The 24,659-nt window shown below is 40.6% G+C and overlaps 3 protein-coding genes across 3 annotated transcripts; 2 read left to right on the top strand and 1 right to left on the bottom strand.

Moving 5' to 3' along the window:
* Positions 1 to 343: 343 nt before the first annotated feature.
* unc45a (unc-45 myosin chaperone A) lies at positions 344 to 19,314 on the top strand. Its single transcript, XM_036151237.1, has 19 exons — positions 344 to 504; positions 617 to 809; positions 5,891 to 6,066; positions 6,153 to 6,242; positions 6,341 to 6,508; positions 8,063 to 8,231; positions 8,321 to 8,491; positions 10,671 to 10,842; positions 10,939 to 11,239; positions 11,323 to 11,417; positions 11,495 to 11,636; positions 12,498 to 12,638; positions 12,730 to 12,857; positions 12,937 to 13,003; positions 13,513 to 13,626; positions 13,714 to 13,829; positions 15,592 to 15,709; positions 17,806 to 17,961; positions 18,040 to 19,314. The coding sequence occupies exons 1-19, from the start codon at positions 481 to 483 to the stop codon at positions 18,328 to 18,330; spliced, it is 2,832 nt and encodes a 943-aa protein (XP_036007130.1). The 5' UTR covers positions 344 to 480; the 3' UTR covers positions 18,331 to 19,314.
* An 80-nt stretch (positions 19,315 to 19,394) lies between these two features.
* On the top strand, positions 19,395 to 22,769 carry LOC105918244 (RCC1 domain-containing protein 1). The gene is made up of 8 exons (XM_021310998.2): positions 19,395 to 19,671; positions 19,776 to 19,991; positions 20,093 to 20,252; positions 20,337 to 20,458; positions 20,536 to 20,640; positions 22,105 to 22,260; positions 22,362 to 22,391; positions 22,470 to 22,769. The coding sequence occupies exons 1-8, from the start codon at positions 19,500 to 19,502 to the stop codon at positions 22,649 to 22,651; spliced, it is 1,143 nt and encodes a 380-aa protein (XP_021166673.2). The 5' UTR covers positions 19,395 to 19,499; the 3' UTR covers positions 22,652 to 22,769.
* On the bottom strand, positions 22,770 to 24,506 carry LOC105918245 (calcium and integrin-binding protein 1). The gene is made up of 7 exons (XM_012853293.3): positions 24,284 to 24,506; positions 23,986 to 24,020; positions 23,796 to 23,895; positions 23,485 to 23,638; positions 23,281 to 23,399; positions 23,069 to 23,157; positions 22,770 to 22,986 (listed from the first exon to the last, which is right to left on the bottom strand). The coding sequence occupies exons 1-7, from the start codon at positions 24,332 to 24,334 to the stop codon at positions 22,965 to 22,967; spliced, it is 570 nt and encodes a 189-aa protein (XP_012708747.1). The 5' UTR covers positions 24,335 to 24,506; the 3' UTR covers positions 22,770 to 22,964.
* Positions 24,507 to 24,659: the final 153 nt, after the last annotated feature.

The following is a 24,659-nucleotide window of genomic DNA, read 5'->3' as shown; positions in this document are numbered from 1 at the left end:
AATTACTGAAATAAACTGACTTTGCAATTATATTCTACTTTATTGAAGGGCATCCATTATCTATAATAATGTGCTTGGCATAAATAAATGCTTGTAACTTTTGAATGTACGTTTGATCTATTGCAAAGCATTTAGCCAAGGATTTGCTTATAAAGACCTTATTATGCATTGCCTTTTTTTCCCTAGCACAAAACGCAGCTTGGTGAAACTGTCTTTGCACTGAAGAACATCGCAGAATGGAAATATAACCAAATACAGTAGAGAAGGAGACGGGAACGATTTGGCCGCCCTCCTCCTTTTATGGTAAAGCGGCGCAGGAGGGGGCGTGGTTTGCACGCGAACGTCATCAACGTGCTACGTACACCAGGAAGTACCAGCGGGAGACGCTGAAAGATTGCACCGTTCGTGCTAAAAATGAGTGACATGTGAACACAAACTCAGCCTTTAAAGTCGCATCGCGTTGTGTGTAACTTATCGAAGATGGGCGAAAGTGAAAAGCAGAAGGTAAGGAAGCCGCAGCGAGCCGATCGGCTGTTTTACTTTTTTTTATTCCCCACCCCATCACTTTTTGCAAGCATTGTGGAAGCCCGTTCCTCACCTTTCCTGTTAAACCCAGGACCCCGCAGCCCTGAAGGAGGAGGGGAACAGCCTCTTCAAGGCGGGAGACATGCAGGGCGCTGCCTGCTGCTACACCCAAGCGCTGAAGCTGAGCGACAGCCCGGCAGACAGCGCTGTGCTGCACCGCAACAGATCCGCCTGCTACCTTAAACTGGAGGAGTACAGCAAGGCGGAGGCTGATGCCTCCAAAGGTCCGACTGCTTCTACTCTGTTCATAGGATCGCCTGCTCATATAAAAGTTTCTTTATTGCTGACACGTTTCACCTTGTTTAAAGGGCATTCAATCAGTCTGCTGAAATGCCCATACTTATTATTATTAACAAGGTACTACAGAACGCCTGGGGGGAAACCCTGGAGATACCACCAAAGCACAGAATAAAAGTTAAACAAGAATGGGAATAAAAGCCAGGAAAAATAGGCAAATTAAAAGAGGCATATGCAAAATTTACTTTTGTTAGCCCTTAAAAACGTTTTGTTGTGTACTTGGAGTCTCTAGGTGTGCAGACGTTTTGAGTGTAGTCCGACCAGGTGCCGTGTAGATATCTTTATATTCTTTTTGGGTCATATTCTTTTAGAAAATACTGAAAAAACATCCATCCATCATCTACACCTGCTTATCTTTGCAGGGGGGTGGGTGGTGCCCATCTCTAGGGGTCACCAGGGGAAAGGCCGGGTACATCCTGGGCAGGTTGCAAGTCCTTCACAGGGCAGCACATGGACACACAGGACAAACAACCATGCAAACACACACACATGCATGCACGCCTATGTGAGAATGGTGACGTACCTAGACAGAAACTACACGGAAGGAGACCCAAGACGTTTGAATCCGTCACGGTCTGAACAACTTCCAACTAACAATAAAATGAGATTAGAATAAAACATGAAGGTTTTGTCTAAAATAAATAGCTAAAGAATCAAACATGGTGTAAACGTTTAAGAATGTAAATTAAATTAAAAATATATTTAAAATGTTCAATTTCTCCCCACATAAAACAGATGTAAAGGTGCATAGCCATGTTATTAGACTTTTTTATTTTTATTTATGCATACAAAGTTTTTATGAAAGATTACCTTGTCCTGCTGCCATATTAGTTGTTATTTGGCCGTTTTATGCTTTGTTTTTTCTCAATTTGTAAGTAGCATCTCCCAGCGAACTGTGTTGGTGTTCACTGAAGCGGGAGCTAAAGCTGTCGATGCTCAGATGTGACTGCAGAGTTGATGGACATGAGTAAAAGTCCTTATTAAAACTGTGATAATAGTGATAGGAATGCTCCTCTTAGCCTTTACAGCCGTAAGTACAAACAATGTTATAAATAGATCAATCGATCGATTGATTGATTCTTACCTGTTTCCGTTTATTTATTTCTCATTGATGTTCTGATATGAGGCTCTTACAGTTTCTGTAAATCAGTTTACTTAATGATTAACGGTTGGCCTTCGATCACGCCAAGCTGTCGCTTTACCGTGAAGCATTGCAGGGGGTCAGATTTTGTCTGGCATTATTTACTAGTGATTTATTTGTCGCCATCTGGCTTTCTGATAGTTCTATGGTCCTGCCGGTAGATGGTGTCACGTCTGTTTATATCTGCTCATTGCGCCTGCTCCTAGGGTTCTATTTAGGCTCAAAAAGGACTATCAAGACACTATCAGGATAGACGCTTGGAGTGTACAACCTTATTTTACCATGATCAACTGGAATTTAGTCTTTTTGGTATAGGCATATAATGTGGCTATATACATTTAAGGTACAGACTGAATCACCTGGCTTGGGGTGAAAAGTTTGTAAGAGATGTTTCTTTTTTGTTTTGTTTTTCACTTTCATGTCGCTGCAGCTCGCTAATAGATCAAATTCTGAATGTCACTGCAAAATCAGTGGGTGACATTGAACCTTTAGATACTATATTACTACTGTACTTTTGATTAGGAGTTTTTCCAAAATGAACTGGCTGAGGATTGTCCTGAACTCAAACTTTCCTCGGCAAAGGGACGTGTTTGTTTTGCTGTTTCCACTTGACAGCAAAGAAGTCAGCGGTGATGGAGAGGAAATGATGTCTTCATTGGTCGTACGATTAAAGAAGTTTTTCCTTCCCAAAACCGTCCTGTTAAACTTTTCAGACACAAAGCGACATCTCACGAAAACTTCTCTGGGTGTCTTTAATATTTGTTCTATTAATGTTTCTCATTACAATGTTCCTAGCCATATGTCTCTAAAGGAATAAAACATATATTATGCTCAAAATAACAGATTTGGATTGATAGGCAGGTTTCGAGAATGTTTGTCTGTGGGATTTGAACCCATTATTTAAATTTCTTTATTTTAATGGGGAAACTTGTTTCTGCCTATTCAAATGAATTAAACCTGTAGTCCAAGGTTCCCCTGTGTTTGGAAGTTGGCACTTTGTTTCAAAGGGTTATACTTTATTCAGTTCTGCGCTGCTAGTCATTTATTGGGTCGACTGAATTGCTTTCACCGCTGTTGATAGCCACACCTGAGGGACTATCTAAATCTAAATTTGGGTTAATTTAATTAGCACTTGATACCAACAAGAATATTATAATTGCATGTTTTACTAATATCATACAGCCTTTCAAAAACAATTGTACTAGTAAATCTAATTGAAGCCAGACCTAGAGATAAAAAAAAAATTAAACTGACTTTAAAATAAGAGACAAAAAAACTCAGTTAAGCTATACATTAAGCAACAGATTTACATTTTAACAACGGCAAGTTGCAATTACCTCATAAAACTCTTGAGTTCATTGTGTCTCCTATCTTGGTTATATGGAGCAGCTGCTTAATAGAGAGCTAAAGGATGAGCTTTACATAGAGTCTTTATCTTCCTCAGCCTGTGAGTACAGGGTTCTGGGTTTTAATAGGACTGGGTTCACTATAACATCTATAAAGAGAGACTTAACAGATATAACTTACAATTGAAAAATGCAAGAGAATCTTTCTTCTCTGAGATCATTAAGAAAAACATTAATAATGCTCGTGTCTTATTTTCCACAGTCGACAGGTTAACAAATCCTCCTGTGTCCGTGGCTTCAGAACTCCACTCCACCAGGGCCTGCAATGAATTTGCTAACTTCTTTACTGAAAAAATCCAAAACATTAGAGGATCTGTTTGTACATCCATACTAAGTTCAGTACCAACGTTGTCTCCTACCAGAATTGATTTTGACCAAATGTCCCAATACAGCCAAATAAACTCCAAAAGCTTAGAGCAGAAAATTCAGCAGTTAAGTTCCTCCTCAAGCTGCCTTGATGTTCTCCCCGCAGCTTTCTTTAAAAAAGTTTTACCTGTCATAGCGTCTGATTTGACTCAGATAATAAACGCGTCCCTTCTGTCAGGTGTTTCCCCCCAGTCCCTAAAAACAGCAATTATCAAACCACTGCTGAAAAAGAACAATTTAGACAAACTTCTACTCCAGAACTACAGGCCCATCTCAAACCTCCCCTTTATCAGTAAGATCATTGAAAAAGTTGTATTTCAACAATTAAACACCTTCTTAACTACGACCAGCCGCTTTAACGTTTTCCAGTCAGGTTTCCGTGCTCACCACAGTACAGAGACCGCCCTTATTAAGGTGTTTAATGACATCCATATAAATACAGACTGTGGAAGAACCACCGTGCTGGTTCTATTGGACCTCAGTGCAGCATTTGATACTGTCGATCACTCCATACTGTTAGAACGCCTGGAGAACTGGGTCGGCCTTTCTGGTACAGCTCTCAACTGGTTTAAATCCTACTTAAAGGACAGGGACTTTTTTGTATCAGTAGGTAACTTTACATCAGAGATGACAAAAATCACATGTGGGGTTCCCCAAGGGTCCATTCTAGGTCCCCTCCTATTCAATATCTACATGCTCCCTCTAGCTCAGATAATAAAAAACAACAACATCAGCTACCATAACTATGCAGACAACACACAGCTCTGCATCACCATGTCACCAGGTGACTATGAACCAATTCAGGCACTGAGTAAATGCCTAGAAGAAATCAATGCATGGATGTGCCAAAATTTTCTCCAATTGAATAAAAACAAAACTGAAGTAATAATATTTGGACCAATAGAGGAAAGATCAAAAGTTAGCACACAGCTTCAGTCGCTTCAGCTAAAAACCACCAATCAGGCCCGAAATCTGGGAGTAGTGATGGACTCAGACCTGAACCTTCAAAAGCATCTAAAGACAATTACAAAGTCGGCTTTCTATCACCTGAGGAACATTTCTAGGATTAAAGGACTGATGTCTCAGCAGGATCTGGAAAAACTAATCCATGCGTTTATATTTAGTAGAATTGATTACTGCAACAGTGTTTTCACAGGTTTGTCTAAAAAGTGGGTCAGACAGCTGCAGCTGATCCAGAACGCTGCTGCCCGCGTCCTCACTAAGACTAAGAAAGTAGAGCACATAACCCCAGTTCTAAAGTCCTTACACTGGCTCCCTGTATCTCAGAGAATAGACTTTAAAATACTTCTGTTAGTCTATAAATCCTTAAATGGCTTAGCACCTAAATACATCACAGACTTGTTATCAGTGTATCAACCCTCCAGACCACTAAGGTCTTCTGGCTCCAGTCTACTCCACATACCTAGAACCAGAACTAAACATGGAGAAGCAGCATTTAGTTCCTATGCTCCGCTTATCTGGAACAAACTTCCAGAAAACTGTAAAAGTGTGGAAAGCCTGAGTTCTTTTAAATCAAGATTAAAAACACATCTGTTTAAAATTGCCTTTGACTGTTCTAGTTAAACAGTTTTACTGTTTTTAATGTTCTTTTTTGTTACTACATTCTATCCCTACTTGCTTTTATTCTATTTTCTATCTACATTTTATTTTTTGGTATATCTTAATCATGTAAAGCACTTTGTATTGTCTTGTACTGAATTGTGCTATATAAGTAAATTTGCCTTGCCTTTGCCTTGCCTTGTCTGACTTGTTTTAACTTTGCATCTGTTACAGATTCTTTCAGTTTTAAAGTTTACTTATTCAAAAGCTGTTTTAACAGGATCATTAAAAAAAAACAAGTCATACATTTGTAATTCTTGATAAAATAACAAGTGTCTTGCAGACCAAGGTCTTAAAGGTGTAAATAATGCATTTACTGTTATGTTTTTTATTCCCCAAAAAAAAGTAATGTTCTGAAATAGAAACTCTTTGCAATCTGTAGATCACATCTATCATTATTCTGTATGTTGTTTGCTGAATTTCTGTTTCACATGCGCAGCAAATGTCAACTTTTACCGCCGTCCTCCCGTTTCAGCTCTCGACACAGACCCGGGCGACGTGAAAGCCCGGTTTCGGCGAGCTCAGGCCTACGAGAAGCTCGGGCGGCTCGACCAGGCTTTCCTGGATGCTCAGAGATGTGCCCAGCTGGAGCCCAAAAACCGAGCCTTCCAGGATCTGCTCAGACAGCTGGGAGCACAGATCCAGCTGCAGGTGACCTGAGGCTGGCTGGTTTGGGGCGTGTGTCTGGATCCTGATGAAACTGGAGCTAATTCTAGTCTTTTCTCTTAAACTTTCAGTCGGCACAACTAAACTCCACAGATGCTCGTGTGCAGCAGATGTTCTCCGTCCTCTTAGATTCCTCTTCTAAAGACTCCGATCGACAGAAGGTACAGATGGAGTAACTTTCTCTCGCTCCGTTTTAATCCGTTTGGATGTTCTTGATCTGTCTGTAAAAAATTTAATTCACCAAAATATTATGTTTCAGGCAGCTCAGAATTTGGTGGTATTGTCCCGAGATGAGGGAGGAGCCGAGCAGATCTTCCGCAACGACGGAGTGAAGCTGATCCAGAAACTCCTCCTGTCAAAGCAGGAGGATGTTGTCCTTTCTGCTCTCAGGACATTAGTGGGCTTGTGCACAGGACATCAGTCAAGAGTAAGCGTGTTCCCCGCTATTTCTTTTCATTCTTTGTATCCTTTGACTCTGCATAAGGGTTCACCAAAAGATAAACTCCTCATGTATACGTTCAGCTGTATTGACCTTGCTGGTGACTTTAAAAAAAAAAAAGGTTTTAGATTTGAAAACTTTATTGGTGGGGCACGTCTTCTACATAAAAGTGTAACACGTAGCGCTTAGCAGCAGGTAAAAATGCCAAAGGAGAAAAAAATTGAAAAAGGGGCTGAAAAAAGTTATCAATTAAAGATGATATGGAACTAATAAACAAGGAAAAATGTCCCAGTAAAAAAAGTAAGAGCAATAGGAAAGAAACTCATCAGAAATTAATTCATGGAAGAGTTTCTAGGTAAAAACTGCTGCTGAACGCAAAGGCCCATCACAGTTTACTTAACAAGAATCTTGAAGGTCCCCAATTCTGTGGGGGGAGATTTTTAATTCATCCACTGCCAAGTAAAAGACTGTTCCCTGAAACGCTTGATGGCAGCTGTTGGCACAGAGGGAGGGCACAACTATTTATTAGGCTTCGGGGCAATTCTATTTTCACAGGTTGGTTTAGATAGGTTCCTTTTTTCCTTTAACGGGGCCTAGTCAAGTACTATGACTACGAATTTCTACGCCAGCAGCCCGCTCTGGTTGTACACAGGGAGTTTCCAATTAAGTTATTTTAAATTCTTTAATTGTTAGTAAATGAAGCGCTTTTGTGTGTATTTACCATAGCTTGCCCACGTGACTGGAAGTACGATACTGTGCAATGTTCAGGGCAAGGAGTGAACAAGGTGAAGCAATGGAGCCGAGCGAGTCCGCAACGCCCCAGCAGAGGTGCAAAAAGAAAGAGGGAAAAGTCCAAAATCAAGTGTGAAAAAGTGCAAAAAGAAAGAGGAAAAGTCCAAGATCAAGTGTGAAAAAAGTGCAAAAAAAAAAAGAGGAAAAGTCCAAGATTAAGTGTAAAAAAAGCACAAAAAGAAAGATAAAAGGTCCAAGATCAAGTGTGAAAAGCGCAAAAAAACATTTTATTGGGCTGGTATTCGACGGCGCCAATCTGTCACTTTACTACGAGGCATTGCAGGACTGTCTACTAGCGCCCAGTGCAAAGTTCTTTTCAGGCTCAAAAAGAACTAAGTTAACACTATCAGCAAGAACGCTTAGTGGATATTGTTTTAATTGATGAGTTTTTTTTAAATCATTGTATCTGACTTTGCCCCTTTGAAAGAATAAAATCCAGATTTTTATACTGCAGGTTGTAGTAATTGAGGTTATCTTGTAGAATAAAAAAAAAAAACATTTTAATGATCTGAAACATATGAATGTGACAAAGGACCAAAAGAGCAGAAGAAATTAGTAAGGGCAGGAATGTTTTTAATTACACATCTATGCATACTTTCTATTTTTATTTAGAAAGATCTGAAAGCAGAATAATATTTTCCAGTTCTAAAAGCCTGAAGTGAAGTCTCTCCATTGGCCTGAGAGGGAATGAGAGAAACTCCGGCGATGTTCTTCCGACGGATGCTGACACCTGCTGTTTTTTATTTCCAGACTATGGCTATCGTGAACGAGTTGGGGATGGACCAGCTGTGTGCTGTAATGGGGTCAGGAGCCTCCGCTGTGTCTCTGGCCGCCTGCCACCTGCTGCAGGTGATGTTTGAGGCTCTGACAGAGGGCATGAAACGAGAGATCAGAGGCAAAGATGAAGCCATACTTCCCGGTGAGTAACCTGGACTTGGCAACACTCAGAAGAGACTGACCCGTCGGGTTATGCTTTCCGGGGTGATTTACTTTATGGATCTGGCACAGAACCGTCCAAGGAGCTGCGTTCGATGCTGCGTCACCTCTTGGAAATGATCCCGGCACCTAACGTGTCAGGGCCCGGCAGAGACAGCGCCATCAACCTCCTGGTCAAGCAAGTGCCCCGCAAGTCCTTGAAGAACCCCGACAACTCCCTGGCGTTGTGGGTGATAGACCAGGGTATGAAACGCACCTGCATGGAAACAAAAAACCCATCTCAGTGTGTTTGTGGATGTAAAACAACCACTTCCCTCATTTTCCCGATGCATCACATTATGCTGAGGAGGTAAAACAGTGCTACACTGCAAAAAGGGAACTAAAAATAAGTAAAAAATGTCTTGAAATGAGTGTATTTTTCCTTGATTTGAGCAGGTAGATAAGACTATTTGCCAATAGAATGAGATTTTTGCACTTAAAACAGGAACAATTCCTCTCTATCGTCTTATTTCAAGTGCAGGGTGTCTAATTGTGTTATTTTAGAGATGAATTGTTTCTGCAGCAAATAATCTTATCTACCTGCTCTAATCAAGGAAAAATACAACGATTTCAAGAAAATTTCACTTACTTTTAGTTCTGTTTTTGCAGTGTATGAAAAGATCTTTGTCCCTCTATGGAAGACTTCTGTTTGTTTGTTTTTTGTTTGTTTTTTATTTGGCAGATATAAGTGTTTCAGATCTTCTAAATTATAAAATTAATTATAACATCAGACAAAGATAACCGGAGTAACCGCAATATGCAGTTTTCAAATGATAGTTTCCCATATTATTGGAAAAACCAACTTGACCCTATGTGGGAAAAAGCAATTACCCCCTAAACCTAATTAGTTCTCTTAACCCTTGCCGTAACAACTATCATTAACAGTGTGCGATAACTGGCAATGAGTCTTTTATTTTTGCTGTGAAGGACACCGTCTCAGTTAATCAATCTGCAGACTTTGACTAGGCTCATCCAAAACCTACCTTTTCTTAGCCATTCAGAGCTGGACATGCTGCATTCAGGTCAACAGCAGAAAAGCAGTCCCAGACCGTCACGCTGTCTATCGCCTCTAAGTTTGACTGCCTTGATGTTGGTTCTAAAATGCTATATCGAGATTTAACAAGACGCAGCCTTCCAAAAAAAAAATTCTGTTTTGTATTGCCATTGCATAGAATATTGTGAGATGGACCTTTATTTTCTGTTTAGTCAGCAGTGAATGCCTTGCAACGCTCGCACGTGCGACATTTTTACCCAGTCTCTTTTTTCTTGTTGTTGAATCATGAACGGTGAACTCTTTTATTCTTTTATTCCTGGTTGATACACTGAAGCCCTATTGGAGTAATTTTGCATGCCGGTCCTGAGAAGGTTTACTACTATTATATGTTTAGTGGATAATGGTTCTCGCTGTGTGTGTGTGTGTGTGTGTGGTTTTTTTTTTCTGATCTTACCTTTGAAATGGCTTTGTAACCCTTTCCAGACTGGAGGACGTTGACGCCTTTCTTATCTGTTCTTAAATGTCTTTGTATCATAGCAAGATTTGTTGCTTTTTGAGAAGTTTTAGCCTACTTGGTGTTGTCAGACAGGTTCAGTTTTTTCGAACATGTGCCAGGGCGGTTTTGCTCTACTAAAGGACATCTGATCAAGGCATCAGTGGCGGGCTCCAAAAGTCCGCCACTGTCCTAGATAGACAGACACAAGGCATCACCCCATGGTAGCCATCTTGCACTGCAAAAACCACACTAAAAAGTAAGTAGAATTTTCTTAAACTGAGTGCATTTGTCCTTGATTTGAGCAGACAAATAAGATGATTTGCCAATGGAATAAGATTTTTAATATAGGAACAACTCATCTCCATCATCATATTTCAAGTGCAGTTTATCTAATTATCTTATTTTAGGGATGAACATATTCGTTCCATTGGCAGATCATCTTATTTGCCTGCTCAAATCAAGGACAAATGCACTCAGTTTAAGAAAATTCTACTTATTTTTAGTGTGGTTTTTGCAGAGTGAAATAGAGCACCGGGTGAGACATAAGGCATCGAGACCCACAGGCCAGCCACAGCGTCATCTGCTGCCGGTCTCGGTTCTTTGGGTCTGGCTGTAGTCAGGCCAGAGTTTGGCCAGTCCAGTTAAATCATGATTTTCCACATAAGGCCGGGCTGCTTTTTTCATTTCATAAATGAAATCATTAATTTCAAAACAACTTTTTTAAAGTCAGTCAGATTTCTGCGATTTGTTTGCTGATCTGAAATATCATAGAAAAAAGCAGAGACAAAAAAAAGAAGAAACTTTTTAAGGGGACAAATATTTTTTTCAGAGCACTGAAGAATTGAAAGCTGAAGTTTGTCTGAGGCGCTGCGCGCTCTTTTGTCCTTCCGTAGGGCTGAAGAAAATGCTGCAGGTGGCTGGGACCGTGGCTGAGCTCTCCGAGGGACCGCCTCTTACGGAAAACACTCACATGAGCTGCTCTGTGCTGCTCAGCAAACTCTACGACGACCTCAAGAGTGACAAAGAGAGAGAAAACTTCCATAAACTTTGTGAAGAATATGTGCAGTGAGTCGACCCTTTCTAAAGCTTTACACGAAACTAACCAGAAGAGGTCCTAGAAAATATTTTCTGAGTTTTTATTCATTTTTTTATTCTTCATAGGGAACACTTCCGGCGACCCGGCCTCGATGGCAAACTGCGCGCCATCCAGACCGTCTCTGTGCTCCTCCAAGGGCCGAGCGACGTGGGCAACATCACCCTGGAAACGGCGGGTATGATGGACGCCGTCATCTCTCTCTGCGCCTCAGAAGACGTGACTCACCAACAGGTCGCCGTGGAGGCGCTCATCCACGCCGCGGGCAAGGCCAAGAGGGCCTCTTTCATCACCGCCAACGGCGTGGCGCTCCTGAAGGACCTCTACAAGAAGAGCGAGAACGACAGGATACGCGTGAGAGCTCTTGTGGTGAGTGCCGCAAGCGGACGGGGAGCAATGGCGTCTTATCAGGGGGGGAAAGATTTACCGCTTTGCTCCGGCTTGCTCCGCAGGGCTTGTGTAAGCTCGGGTCGGCGGGAGGCACGGATTTCAGCATGAAGCAGTTCGCAGAGGGATCCACGCTCAAGCTCGCCAAGCAGTGCAGGAAGTAGGTTCTCCCGATCACCTCTGGTCCTTTTAAAGTGTCGACGTGTCCGTTTAAAATATCACCTCTGCTCCATTTAGGTGGTTGTGTAACGAGTCTCTTCCCCCAGCGTCCCGTCGCTGGTCTGTGGAAGGCCTCGCCTACCTCACTTTCGATGCCGACGTGAAGGAGGACCTAGTGGAAGACAAAAATGCTCTCCTGGCCATGTTTGACCTGGCAAAGGTTGTACCGCTCCTCTGGTTTTATGCGTACAAGTGGAAATACAAACCTTTTTTTATATTTAGCTAGTCATGGGAGTCGCCAAGCATGACCATCTACTCCAGGGGTGTCCATATTTTTTGGCACATGGGCCGCATTAATCAAGTCAGAGGTCCTCAGGGGCCACAAAATGAATAAATAAATAATGAATAAACAACCAAAAAATTATGTGAATTTTTTTTTACCTGCTCTACAACACAGGATCATTTTATTTAACAAATTAGTCAGAAATTCAGCCAGAAAGGGATGTGTAAATCATGATAGATCCGAAGCTAAAAGGGTTTTTGCTCCTTTGTCTTATCAAAAGATGGTCATCCAGTTAGCAAATTATTTTGGGCTTGATAAAAAACAAAGGGGAAAAAATTATTATTTTTTTATTTAGCAACTTAAGAATGGGATTTGGGTCAGTATTTCTTTGAAAACACTTGCTCTATTTAGCCAATTTTAATAAATGAATTCAAATCTAAATTAAACCAAAGTCTTAATTTGAGAAAATGTCCTTGGACAGATGTGGTCTTGTTTATTAAGAATTTAAATAGGATGTAAAAAGTGTGGTTATTAAAAATAATCACTCTTTGTTTTACCTAACATTTTAAATTGCAAGATTTTATAATAATTTTGCCCTAATTAAGAATAAAAAGTTGGCATTTGCATCAGCCACCTGTGCTGGTGGACCAAATCTTTCTTAAAATGGAGTTGGAGGGCCACACAAAATCAGCACAGGGGCCGCAAATGGCCCCCGGGCCGCACTTTGGACACGCCTGATCTACTCACACCGCGCTAATATACGTTTTTCGTCGTGCATTTCTTTTGCGTTTCATGCAGTCTGAGGATAAGACGGTGCTCTTTGCCGTGGGCTCCACATTAGTAAATTGCACCAACAGCTACGATGTGGAGAAACCAGACCCTCAGCTGGTGGAGCTGGCCAAGTATGCAAAGCAGCACGTGCCTGAGGAGCATCCCAAGGTGCCGCACAACTGCTTCTTTTTTTTTTGGGACTCTTCAGCTGTACCAACTTTAGTTTTAATGTGGATTATTTTATTTTATTACCTGTTAGGATGCTCCGACCTATGTGGAAAAAAGGCTAGTTAAGCTCCTGGAAGCTGGCGTCGTGTCGGCGTTGGTGTGTATGGTCAAGCAGGAGAGCCCTGCCCTCACTGAGGCTTGTAGAGAATTCATTGCCAGGTAATTTGCTAGAGACACAAATGGTGTTGTTTGACCGTTTTTTTTCTGTAGGTTTCCTTACGCCCCTTGGTCTTTGCAGGGTGTTCCTGGCTCTGGTTGAGCGACAGGAAGACAGAGGTACCGTGGTGGCCCAAGGTGGAGGAAAGGTAAAAACATCGTGACGCATATACGGTGCCTCGCAAAAAGCGTTCGCAGACGTCAAACTTTGTCACGTTTCATCGCTTGACGTCCACAAACTCAAAGGTGTTTAGTTGGGATTTTATGTGATAGATCGACACAAAGTAGCGGTTAATGCGAAAAGGTAAGGAGGATGTGTGGTCTTTAAAATGTAAAGGACTTCAGACGTGGGACGGAGGTTCAGCTTCCTGATGGACAGCAAGGCTTAACGTGCTACGATGGAGGGCTTTAGATCAAAATATATTATAATGGGTGACACTTTATCTAAAGGTGGTTCTACAAACTACTGACTTGGGACAGAATACTTTTTTTCCCCTTAAATTTGAAAATCATGTTATTTTCTTTTACTTCACAGCCTTGTCAATCTCTCTGTTGATCTATCACATCAAATCCCGCTAATACTTTTGCGAGGGCAATGTGTTCTGAAGGCTGCACATTGAAAGATAAAAATTTTTTTTTTTGTGTTACCTCTCAAAAGGCTTTGATCCCCCTCGGAACTGAAAACACAAAGATAGGAAAGGTCAAAGCTGCACAGGCCCTGGCAAAAATAGCCATCACGTCTAACCCAGAGATCGCCTTTCCGGGAGAGAGGGTAAAGATAAATAAAGGCAGAAAGTAGATTTGATTAAAACAATGCAAGCCCAGCATCTCGCTTGACATTTCTGTATGTTTTTGGCAGGTCTACGAGGTGGTGCGGCCACTCGTGAACCTTTTGAATCTGGAGTGCACCTTGCTGCAGAACTTTGAATCTCTGATGGCTCTCACCAACTTGGCCGGCATCAGCGAAAGACTCAGGTTAGCCACTAGGTGGAAGTATTTCCCCAGGAATAAATGAGTGGTGGGAAGTAATGAACTGCGTAACATCAGAGTTAATGTGGTTCTGAGGTCTGGTTCATACAATTTTTTTCAGAGGTCAAACATAATCCCATTATAGTCAATGGCCATTTTTTTAAAGATAGGTTTAGATTATAATTCCCCTTTTTATTAGCAAATTCCTGTGAAGATTAAGGTTTACGCAAGCCAGACCCAGTTATGTTTTTATTTATTTATTGTTTTGCAGCGTTACAGAGTGAGACTTAAATTTCATTTACTTTTGATTCCTTTGCCCCATTTTAATTTATATTAATTTAATTCAGGATATTGTGAAATAGTTTAGTCTTTTTTTTGTAAATCATTTCAGAAGGTGAAACTGGTATACATTCATTACAGTCAAATATTTTAATCTGTCTTGATGAAAGCTCACAGTTTAATCTCTCAGAAAATTAGAATATTTCATGAGATTAATAAAAAAAAAGGATATTTTAATCAGAGATGGTTGAGCTTCCAGTTATCACAGCCTGCACTGATGCAGGAATTCATGTGGAGGCGATCAGCCTGTGGTTCTGCTGACCTGTAATTGAGGTCTAGGTTGCTTTGGCGGCGGCCTCCAGGTCATCTGCATTGCTAGGTCTGGTGTCTCTAATCTTTATCTTGACACTACCCCATAGATTCTCTCAGATCAGGTGAGTTTGCTGGCCAGTCAAGCACATTACCACCATGTCCACTGAACCAGCCGCTGCTACCTTTGACAGTGTGGCCTGACACCAAGTCCTGCTGGAAAATAAAATCAGTATCATCCAGCATGTCTGCTGAGGGAAGCATGAAGTGCTGTAAAATTTCCTGATAGACGACTGTAGACTTCAGAAAACAAAGTGGACCAACACCAGCAGATGACTTGCCCCCCCCAAACCATCTCTGACTCTGGAAACTTCACACTGGACTTCAAGCAACGTGGATTCTGTCTCTCTCCGCTCTTTCTCCAGATTCTGGCGCAATGATTTACAAACTAAATACAAACTTTGCTTTCATCTGAAAAGAGGACTTCAGAGCACAGAGCAAAGGCCCAATTCTTTTTCTGCTTTAAACAATCAAGACTCTTATCTGTGGATACGGTTCAGGATACGGTTCAGGATAGGCAAAGTGGCTCATAACGCAGTCTCTGTCGACTCCTTGCGAAGTTCTCCTAATTTCTTGAATCGAGTTTGCTTTACAACCCTCTCAAGGCAGCGGTTATTCTTGTTCCTGATGCACCTTTATCTACCACACTTTTTCCTTTCACTCAACTTTCTATGAATATGCTTGGATCCAATGCTCTGTGAACAGCAAACGTCTTTTCCAATGACCTTTGATGGCTTCCTCTCTCCTTGTGAAGCCTGCCGATGACTTCTGATGTCCTCTGGACATCTGTCCTGTCAGCAGTCCTTCCCCATGCCTACCGGCACAGACTGGGAGACTCTTAAGAGACTCGGGGGACCTTTGCAGTTGTTTTTAGTTAATCAGCTGATTAGGGTGTGACACAATGAGTTTACAATATTTAATTTGTTCACAGAAATCAAATTTTTAGAGAAACTAGATTTTTTTTTGGTTTTCATTGTTTGTAAACCATAATCAAAGATTACAAGAAAGAAAGGCTTGACACATTTAACTTTTTTTTTTTACATGTTAATGTACTGTGATTATATTTGCTTTAATCATTTTTTTTAAGACTCCTACATTCTCAAGTATCTTCTTTTCATAGGCAAAAGATCATCAAGGAAAAAGCTTTATCAAAGATTGAAAGCTACATGTTTGAGGAGAACGAGATGGTTCGAGCTGCTGCCACGGAGTGCATGTGTAATTTGGTTTTAAGTACAGAGGTAACACGCCTATCTTTAACACCTGTGTTAAGAGTGACTTTCAAAGGCATTCATACCCCTTGAACATTTTCACATTTTGTCACCTGACAACCACAAACTCAACTCAACAAAGCTTTATTAATCCCAAAGGGAAATTAAATGCTGTTTTAACTCATGTTATGGGGTTTCTTCAACGAGTTGTTGGAGATGGTGATAGGTCCAGGGAGGAAGGATGTCCTGTAGTGGTCTTCTTAAAGTGTCTCTGGAGAAACCTCTGACTGAAGACAGTCTGATGAAGAGGACGATCATTGTTGTCCATAATGTACACTGCAAAATAGAACTAAAAATAAGAAAAAAGTGATTTTTTTTTACACTTAAAATAGGAACAATTTATCTCCATCATCTTATTTCAAGTGCAGTATATCTAATTATCTTATTTTAGGGGTAGAATTACTCATTCCATTGGCAGATAATCATATTTACCTGCTGAAATCAAGGAGAAATACATTCATTTTAAGAAAATGTTACTTATTTTTAGTTCTCTTTTTGCAGTGTACTTCATTTTATGAAGGTCCTTCTTTGCAAAGTCATCTAGAAGGGTCCCCAGAACAGAGCCGGACATCTTTATAAGTTTGTTGAGAATGATCAATGGAAGAGATGGCCTAAATTTCCTCCATCTCTCTCTCTTCCTAATGCTCCGGCTCCACATCCTCTACGCCTCCTTTTCAGCTCATCTGGGATTTGGGGATTTGTAGCTGTATTGTTACAGCTTCTGAGATGTTAATCAGATGCTCCAGGTTGTACAATACCAACTTGTTCCATGATTACGCGTCATAACAAATGTCCCAAAAAGGAAAAAAAACACCAACAAAAATCCTTTAAGCAGCACAGTATCCAACACCAGTGGAGTAAACCGTCCAAGAAAAGCAATCTTGATCCACAAAAATGAGGAATTGAAGTTCCTTAAAAATAATAAAAACAGCAGAGCTACTCCAACGTGAGGCCACTGTGAGCAGCACAATTCCCTATCAGTGCAATTACAACTGCAAATCTTTTTGGAGTCGGTCTCTACCAGAGACATACATTGTATGCTAAATATTCTTTGCGAAATAGCTACACTGTCAGTTTTTTAAACTATTTACACAAATTCTCATTTGGATTTAGAACTGAAGATTGACTGGGCCACACGGATATGCTTCCGCTAAAACCCTTCCATGGGTACTCTGTTTATTTTAGGGTTGTGGTTCTGCTGCTCTAGTGTCAAGTCTTTTTTGCAGCCTCTATCATATTGTCCTCCATTAGTACCCGGTATTTAGCTCCACCCATCTTACCATTAACTCTGACCAGCTTGCCTGTTTCCCACTGAAAAAAAAAGGATTTTCATAACCCCGAAGCTGCAGCCACCATCTTTCAGGGTGGATAGGCGGTTCAGGCTTTTATTTTCCTGCCAAAGAGTTATTTTCATGTAGGCCAAAAACAAAAAAAAAAAAATAGCAGAAGCAATTTTTTTAAGAAAACCTTGCAGTTAATTTAATTTGCCTGGATTGACTAATAATTATCTGGGATCCTTGTTCAGCAGAAAGACATTGACTGTGTTTTAATCATTTATTTATGAGACATCATGTACAAATGCCAAACTTCACCGACATTATGCCGTGTTTTCCTGATATCGAGCAGCCCTGCACCATGAGACGTCCAAAGCTTGAGGTGTTGTCCTATAACCTAACCCCGCCTTGAATTTATTCACAGCGTTCTCTCTGACCAGCTTTCCAGCGTCCCTCGGTCTTCATCATGCTATTTGTTCACTAATATTAAACTGCTGAGGCTTTCATAGAACGGCTGTGTTTAAACTCAGATTAAATTACACACAGGTAGACTATTTACTTTTCTGGCTTGTGTTTGCAATTGGCCTAAAAGCCATTCTTTTCAGATATTAAACATCTTTCATTCCCCAATTATGCACTTCTTTGTGTTGGTGTGTTTTAAAATTGTTAAGAAATGTATGGTTAACACAACAAAATGGAAAAGTGTTCAAGGGGTATATTTTCATAAGACACTGTAAATATATATCTTAAGGAAGGAAGGCTGGAAAATAAACCGGTGCCGTGTGTCGTCAGGTGCAGAAGCTTTTCGTGGCCACGGGGAACGATCGCCTGAAGCTTCTCGTGCTTTACTGCGGGGAAGAGGATGAAAGGCTGCGGAAAGCCGCTGCAGGCACCCTGGCCATGTTGACCGCCGAACAGCCGGAGATCTGCACTCGAATCCCTGGAACTGTAAGGAAACCTTTTTCTTTTATATTCTTAATCGCTGCAGTTATCCTCCGCCTGACTCCTGTGCTTCGTCTTTCATAGACAACCCACTGGCTCGAGATTTTCCAGGCCCTGCTGCTTAGTGAAATAATCGACCTGCGTCACCGCGGCGTGGTCATAGTGCAGAATATGATGCAGGCGGAGAAAGGTCTGGCTGAGACGCTTATGGAGAGTGAAGTTTTGGAAATACTGTCTGTCCTTGCAAAGCAAAGAGAGGGCACACCAGATCCTGCCGCCAAGGTTGCTCAGAACTGTTTGGATAAAGCGATGGAGTACGGCATCATCCGAAGCAGGGAAGACGGAATAGAAAAGGGCAGAGGAACTGAGCCCTGAAAAACACAGCTACAGTGCCTTTTGGGGGTCTTAAGTAGTTTGGGGGGGAATCATGTGGTGAAAAGTGAAGATATTTAGATTTTTTTTCCAGCAGTGAGTTCTTAACATTATCTGAATTATCTTATTTGAACAAAAAATGATTTAAAAGCAATAAGATTCTATGAAATAGGTTATACGATTTCAGCACAGAAGATATGTGGTCACAAATAACCTTTTCTAGACATTCTGTGACATGTTGTCAATATCCAGCAGGATTACTGTACCAAAGCTCCCTTTAGAGCATCTTTATTTGCATATAATTCCTCTCATTTCATGTTGAAGATGTAAATTGCAAAAATTCATGCAATCCTTGCACAAATCTGTTCTGCTTACAACAGAAAACTGAGTTTAGACTGTTATTTTACAATTCCTTTTTCAATTCGCAGATAAAATGTGTTTAGGGTAAGTCTTGACGTCTACCGATGTAATCTGGGTTATATAACGGCTAACCAGCTGAATGACACTCCAGTAATTCTCCATTACATATTAGGACCATAATCCAGTTCTGTTGGGTCTAATTGTTTGCACATTCCTACTATATATATATATATATATATATATATATATATATATATATATATATATATATATATATATATATATATTGATGCTAAAGCACATGGAGAAAAAAAATCCCATTTTGATAGGATCTGGGTTAATTCGATACTGATGCTGTTTTCCAAAAAGGGCACATTTTTCTTGACCTATATGGCTGATCCTTACAAAATGTCTGTCCCTTGTTTATTGATCTAAACTATGTTTTATCCACATAAAATATATGGTTTGTTTTTCAAAATCTTTATTAGAAATGTATTATTTTGCACCAGCTGAAATTATCTTGTACTTTTGTTTTCAGTTTTGTCACTCCACTACATTCCTGGTGTGTTTAGTATTTTATCATTTATACTACAGACGTGGGAAGATGAAAATAAACGTAACGTGCAACAACAACAACAACGCGTTATCGTCTCATATCTGTGCGCAGCGCATCACGATCGGCTGTCATGTGGTTGGAAACGCGCATGCGCAGCGTAGTCCTCCCGGCTGTCTTGTTCCTGTTGTCTTTGCAGAATCCAGGTTGCGTGGTAGTGCATTCTCAGGAGGGAACGTGGCGGGTAAGAAAGAGTTGAATGCGCTGGTTTGGGTTTGGCTTCAATGCCTTTGCTCAAATATGCGTCCAGGAGAAGTCCGATAAGGAGGAAAGCAGCAGCGCTGTAAGGGTCCCCACGCAGCTGAAGAACCATGTGGGCAGAAGTAAAATCAGAGCAAGTTGGAGCCGGACAGCATCGTTGTTTTTAGATGGTAAGCCTATTTTTAGGGGGGGGATTCCTTGCATGTTTAAAGCGGAGGATCTGAAAGTGGCTGTATGGCCTCAAACCCGGTGCGTTTTTTTTCTTGCTCTCCAGAGGACAGGCGTGTGCGCCTGGCTGGTTTCTCTGCATCCATCTCCGGCGAGCCCTTGGGTCCTGCTGTGCTGGACACCCGGGGCTGTGAAGATGCAGTAATCAGTGAAACGCACCTCACCCTTGCTTTCCCGGACAGGATTGAGTCCTGGGACCTGCAGAGCAAGGATGAGGCTCCGTCGTGGAGAACGGAGATAGTCCATCGGTCGCAGAGCTCAGGTGTGGGGCTTGCACACAGTTTGCACAGTTGAGGAAGATGTACAAACGTTTGCATCAAATGGCAGCACAGAAATGATTTTTCCTTTGAATCTTCGATATAGATGTGCATTTGCCATTGGTACCAGGAGGATACGTAGCCTCTGAACCCCCCATTTTCCGCCCCTTGCCTTCTCACCTCCAAGCCAAGAGCCTGGCACTGGGTGGAGGACATGCCATCCTTCTGACTGCTGCTGGAGCTGTTTATACCTGGGGCCAGGGCAGGTATAGGGCTCACAAATGGGGGTTCTGATCTAAACGCTTTCTTGCATATAGGTTGGTTTACGATTGGATATGTTCCTTTGACAGCCACGGTCAGCTGGGGCATGGAGGACTCATCCCTGAGGAGGAGCCCAGGACAGTGGAGGCTCTGTGGGGGATGTCTATGAGGTCTGTGGCGGCAGGAGGTTGGCACTCTGTCTGCATTGGTGGTAAGTTTTAAAGGAATTATACCAAAGACCCGAGGGAGAGGGGGAAAAAAATTTATAGCAGCGACATTTTATTTCAGATGGGGGTGACCTCTATGTGTGGGGCTGGAATGAAAGCGGCCAACTTGGACTTCCATCAAGAGGTCTGAGGAAGACCTCCCAGCAGAAAAGTGACCAGCAAGCAGGTTTGTCAGAATGTTTTAGAGATTGCATAATTTTTAGTCAAAAATAAAGCGATTCCTTCACTTGAATATGAATTAAATATATTTCACCTTTTGCGTTTTCGTTTACGCTCATTACAAATTTCCGACACATCTTGAAAATGTTATTGCAAAGAAAAATGGAATGAAAACCAACATTCTGATTTTACCCTTAAAGCTCACGTTTCCAACAAGTGTATTTGAACTTTTTGTGATTATGATGGACAACGATGATAGAGAAACTTGAAGTAAATATTGCCATCTAAAATAAGACTCGCAATTTAACTTAAATGCGATTTGTATAAAAATGAGAGAAAATCTTGCAGATATTTTTTAAAACGGTGATCCTCAGAGGGACGTTTTAAACAGTGATCCTTCAGACAGCTCAACAATGTTAAGTAACACTGTGAAATGTTACTACAATAAAGTTTTATTAAATTTTCACATGGTTGGGATCAGCTTTGTTTCAACATGAAAACACCTGGTTTGAATAACCACATAATGCAAACCAGCTCTATGGTCAAACAAATGGGTTCTTCGAACTAGTCGTGCATGAAAATGCTGCATTCTCGGACAAAAAAAAAAGGCTACCCAGACTATTAATAGCAACAAGATCAGGAAGAAGGCTCTATGCTAAGGGTTGTAATCAGCACCTTTTGCAAAGGTAATTTTGTGGCAGAATGATCACGAAACATTTGTTTTGGATTTTAGAGCAACAGATGCAGATTAGAAGCCGTTTCAGTCTGGGACACTTATGATTTTTTTTTTTCAGTAAATATATGCAAGATAATGCTGTAAATACTTTACAATTAAAAGTAATGGATGTTGCCCAGTGTAGGTTTAAAAAAAACAAATCAACTTGTGTTGTTGGGTCCAAATTATTTTTTCAAATAATTATTTTTAAGTATTTAATCTAAAGCACAGTCAGTGATAGAATATTTAAGTGTTTTGCGGTGATCCAGCACGTGGCAGAGAATAAACTGTAGTCATAACGGCTCAATGTCTTGCACTCATGAAAAACGGTTAAAAAGTTACTATTTAAACTCCAACAGGGTGAAAAAAAACTCTGAATCAGTCAGTTAAACTTTAACGTTGACTAATTTTAAAATGCCACATTGATCTTTTGAGGTTGCTTTTTTCCCCTTTATTGTGGAAGCAAATTTCCCTGCAGTACCAATACTGCAAGGAAGTTATGTTTATGTTGATGCCATGCATTTGTGTTTTATTGGGTTAATCGATAGCAAAGGTAATTCAGGAACTACTTCCAACATGCTTTTCTGATTTTGGCTTGTAAACACTTAAATCTAGTAGCTCCCAACATGTTTTGCTTTCCCGGGTTACAGTAAAATGCAATTTTCCGTTTGCTGCCTGTGAGGACACTTTTTGAAACCACTGTAGTAGTAGTAATACCTTCTCTAAAACACCAGTGTCCTTCAATGCATTGAACAGGAGGACTATGCGGCAGTGTCGGCACATGTCCTGCTGAAGACCCACACGAGGAAGTGTTCATCTCAATCCAGGCATTCCCAGCTCTGGTCGATGTCAGTCCGACGTGTGAGATCAGGACGGTCAGCTGTGGCTCTCGGCACACAGCTGCAGTAACAAGTAACAAATCAAATTCTTTTAAAATGAAATATGCTGATTTATTTTTATTTTTTTTTCAGTGGGTGAAACCAATACTTATACACCATATTTTCTAATTTCAGCAACGGGCTGTCTTTACACTTGGGGATGGGGTGAGTTTGAACCAACAGACATTTTGATTTTAACCAGTTAAATTAAGCTCGCCTGACCTTCTTTTCTTATATTTTCAGGAGAATACGGCCAACTTGGACACCAAACACCTGCCAGTTTAGACGAGCCTCAGTGTGTGGAGTTTTTCAGGAATGAGAACCTGCATGTTGTCGATGTGGTTTGCGGGCCGTGGAATACGTTTGCTGCAGCCGTCGAGAAGGAAGTACTGGATCTGAAAAATGTCCCAGAATCACCCCTGTGACCACTTACATTGGACTTTGGACTGCCTGCCAGGAAATATCAGCAAATACCTTAACGTTTATGATTAAATATGTTTTGTAATGTTTGTTCATATGATAAAGGAAGCGTTTGTGACCAAATACTTTGAAAGCCTTTTTTTTATTTTGGAAAAGTTTAAAAAGGGATACATTTGTTTAAGTAATAAAACAGCTATAGTGATAAAATTCAAAGCTAAATATATATTAAGGCAGGTATTTAAAATAGTCTTTGCTTAAAATGAAACAATGTAAGGCAAATTAAAGGGTGACAGACATCCAAAGCACACTAGCCAGACTTCACAGCACAATCTTGAAAGAGCTGTTGGGAAATGAAAAATTAAGTTAAAACATGAGAATAAGTGGAATGTTGTATTTCTCAAGGTAAATACAATAAGAGTCACCTGACAAAGTCTGGAGATCTTGAAATGACATGCTGAAACTCGGACAGGTTGACCGTCCCATCCTTGTCGATGTCGGACTCTTCAAGGATCTAAATGAGAAGCAAGAGAGACCTTTTAGGCACCAATGAGGCTACAGCGTACCAACATAGAGACACATGCTGTTTTAATATGCCAGATTTCCTCCTCACAACACTGAAGAGACTTAAACTCACGTTGTTAATCAGCTGTTTCATTTCATCATCAGTCAGTTTTGTTTCGTCCGTCTCACCGGTCAAGCAGTTAACCAGCTTCTCCAGATCACGGTTATCAAGGGTTCCATCATCATCAAAGTCTTAAAAAAAAATATATTCATTACAAACACTGGCATCTTTCGACACAAAGTTACCCAGCTCAAGATTTAGGCCTATTTTATTTACCAAATATACGGAATGCATAGTGGGATTTGATTTCCAGAGTGGCAGAGTCGCTGAAGGCACTCAAAAGATCCAGGAAATCATCAAACGAGAGGCTTCCATCGTTTGCTTCAGACGTGGAGAACACACGACAGATTCTTTTCCTGAAAGGGTTGGACTGTGACGAGAACAAGGTCAAAGGTTAGTGCAATTTATCAGCGCTTTCACCTTCCACATGAGCTACACATTTATAATATGACATTACAGTATGTGAAGAAGAGTTTTTTTTAAAAAAATTGCACGCCTTGTGTATCGTAAAATAAAAAATAGCTTACCTTGAGCTCCGGTAAAGTAAGAATAGTATTCATTGGTACTCTGTGGCTTTGAATGTTTCTATCAGCTTTCGCCTGTAGTTCTGTGAATCTCCTGTGAGCACTAATAAAAAAAAACAAAAACAAAATTGAATCATTGATAGCAAGTTCTGTTAGTTTAAATTACCTAACTTACTTAAAACGTTTAACTTACAGGAGAATCTCCTGTTTTGTCAGAAACGTCAGCTCCTAAAATTTGATGAAATACAAAAGTCAACAGTTTAGCAAAAATAGCCCAGGTCTAGATCCTAACACTGACTTTACCATGTTACGTTAACAACAGGTGGCTACAGTAAACAATATATTAGGTTTTAAAAAAAGAATACAAGCTATCTGATATAAGGGTCTAAATTTGGTTTATTACATTAAACGTCCAACCGATAATAGCAAGTTCTCCTCGCTTTTTTTACGAGTTTAAAACCCAACTTTTCTAAAAGTAAGTGAACATTTACCTGGTATTCTGAAAGGCTTTCCTTACTGAGCTGACTTCCCGTAGCTCCCATGTTGAACTGTCGAGGTAAAATATTGTCCGAACTAAAACGAAGCTAAAATGTTTGCGTTTGTTTGGCCTACTTCCGGGTTTCAGTAATATACCACGTCCCATCACGCCCCGCCCCCGCGTTTCTACGTAACGGTTTCCAAGTGACGTTTATTACTGAAAAGCTGACACTTCCGTTCAAAAAAGTGCTTTTGGAATATAAATCTTACTTGTTTATAGATAAAAAAGAAAGGATTTGTTGTTATTACAAATACTTATGAAATGAAGTGGAAAGTAAAACTGAATTGTGCATTAAAACTTCCTTCCATTATGTTTATTGACAGTCTATT

Source organism: Fundulus heteroclitus, chromosome 2, assembly GCF_011125445.2.
Source record: "Fundulus heteroclitus isolate FHET01 chromosome 2, MU-UCD_Fhet_4.1, whole genome shotgun sequence".
NCBI classification, from domain to species: Eukaryota; Metazoa; Chordata; class Actinopteri; order Cyprinodontiformes; family Fundulidae; genus Fundulus; species Fundulus heteroclitus.
The sequence above is the reverse complement of the archived record's forward strand: the minus strand, read 5'-3'. Positions and strand labels throughout refer to the sequence as shown.

What these genes read in the sequence shown, in the direction of transcription:
- unc45a (XM_036151237.1), top strand. Translation starts at nt 481, where the DNA reads ATGGGCGAAAGTGAAAAGCAGAAG. An exon ending in CTCGCCAAGCAGTGCAGGAA is followed by an intron (nt 11,418 to 11,494) that starts GTAGGTTCTCCC and finishes TGCTCCATTTAG; the next exon opens with GTGGTTGTGTAACGAGTCTC. An exon ending in TGGCCCAAGGTGGAGGAAAG is followed by an intron (nt 13,004 to 13,512) that starts GTAAAAACATCG and finishes ACCTCTCAAAAG; the next exon opens with GCTTTGATCCCCCTCGGAAC.
- LOC105918245 (XM_012853293.3), bottom strand. Translation starts at nt 24,334, where the DNA reads ATGGGAGCTACGGGAAGTCAGCTCAGTAAGGAAAGCCTTTCAGAATAC. An exon ending in CTATGCATTCCGTATATTTG is followed by an intron (nt 23,400 to 23,484) that starts GTAAATAAAATA and finishes TTTTTTTTTAAG; the next exon opens with ACTTTGATGATGATGGAACC. An exon ending in AGATCTCCAGACTTTGTCAG is followed by an intron (nt 22,987 to 23,068) that starts GTGACTCTTATT and finishes ATTTCCCAACAG; the next exon opens with CTCTTTCAAGATTGTGCTGT.
- LOC105918244 (XM_021310998.2), top strand. Translation starts at nt 19,500, where the DNA reads ATGCGCTGGTTTGGGTTTGGCTTCAATGCCTTTGCTCAAATATGCGTC. An exon ending in CCATCGGTCGCAGAGCTCAG is followed by an intron (nt 19,992 to 20,092) that starts GTGTGGGGCTTG and finishes TCTTCGATATAG; the next exon opens with ATGTGCATTTGCCATTGGTA. An exon ending in GCACTCTGTCTGCATTGGTG is followed by an intron (nt 20,459 to 20,535) that starts GTAAGTTTTAAA and finishes ATTTTATTTCAG; the next exon opens with ATGGGGGTGACCTCTATGTG.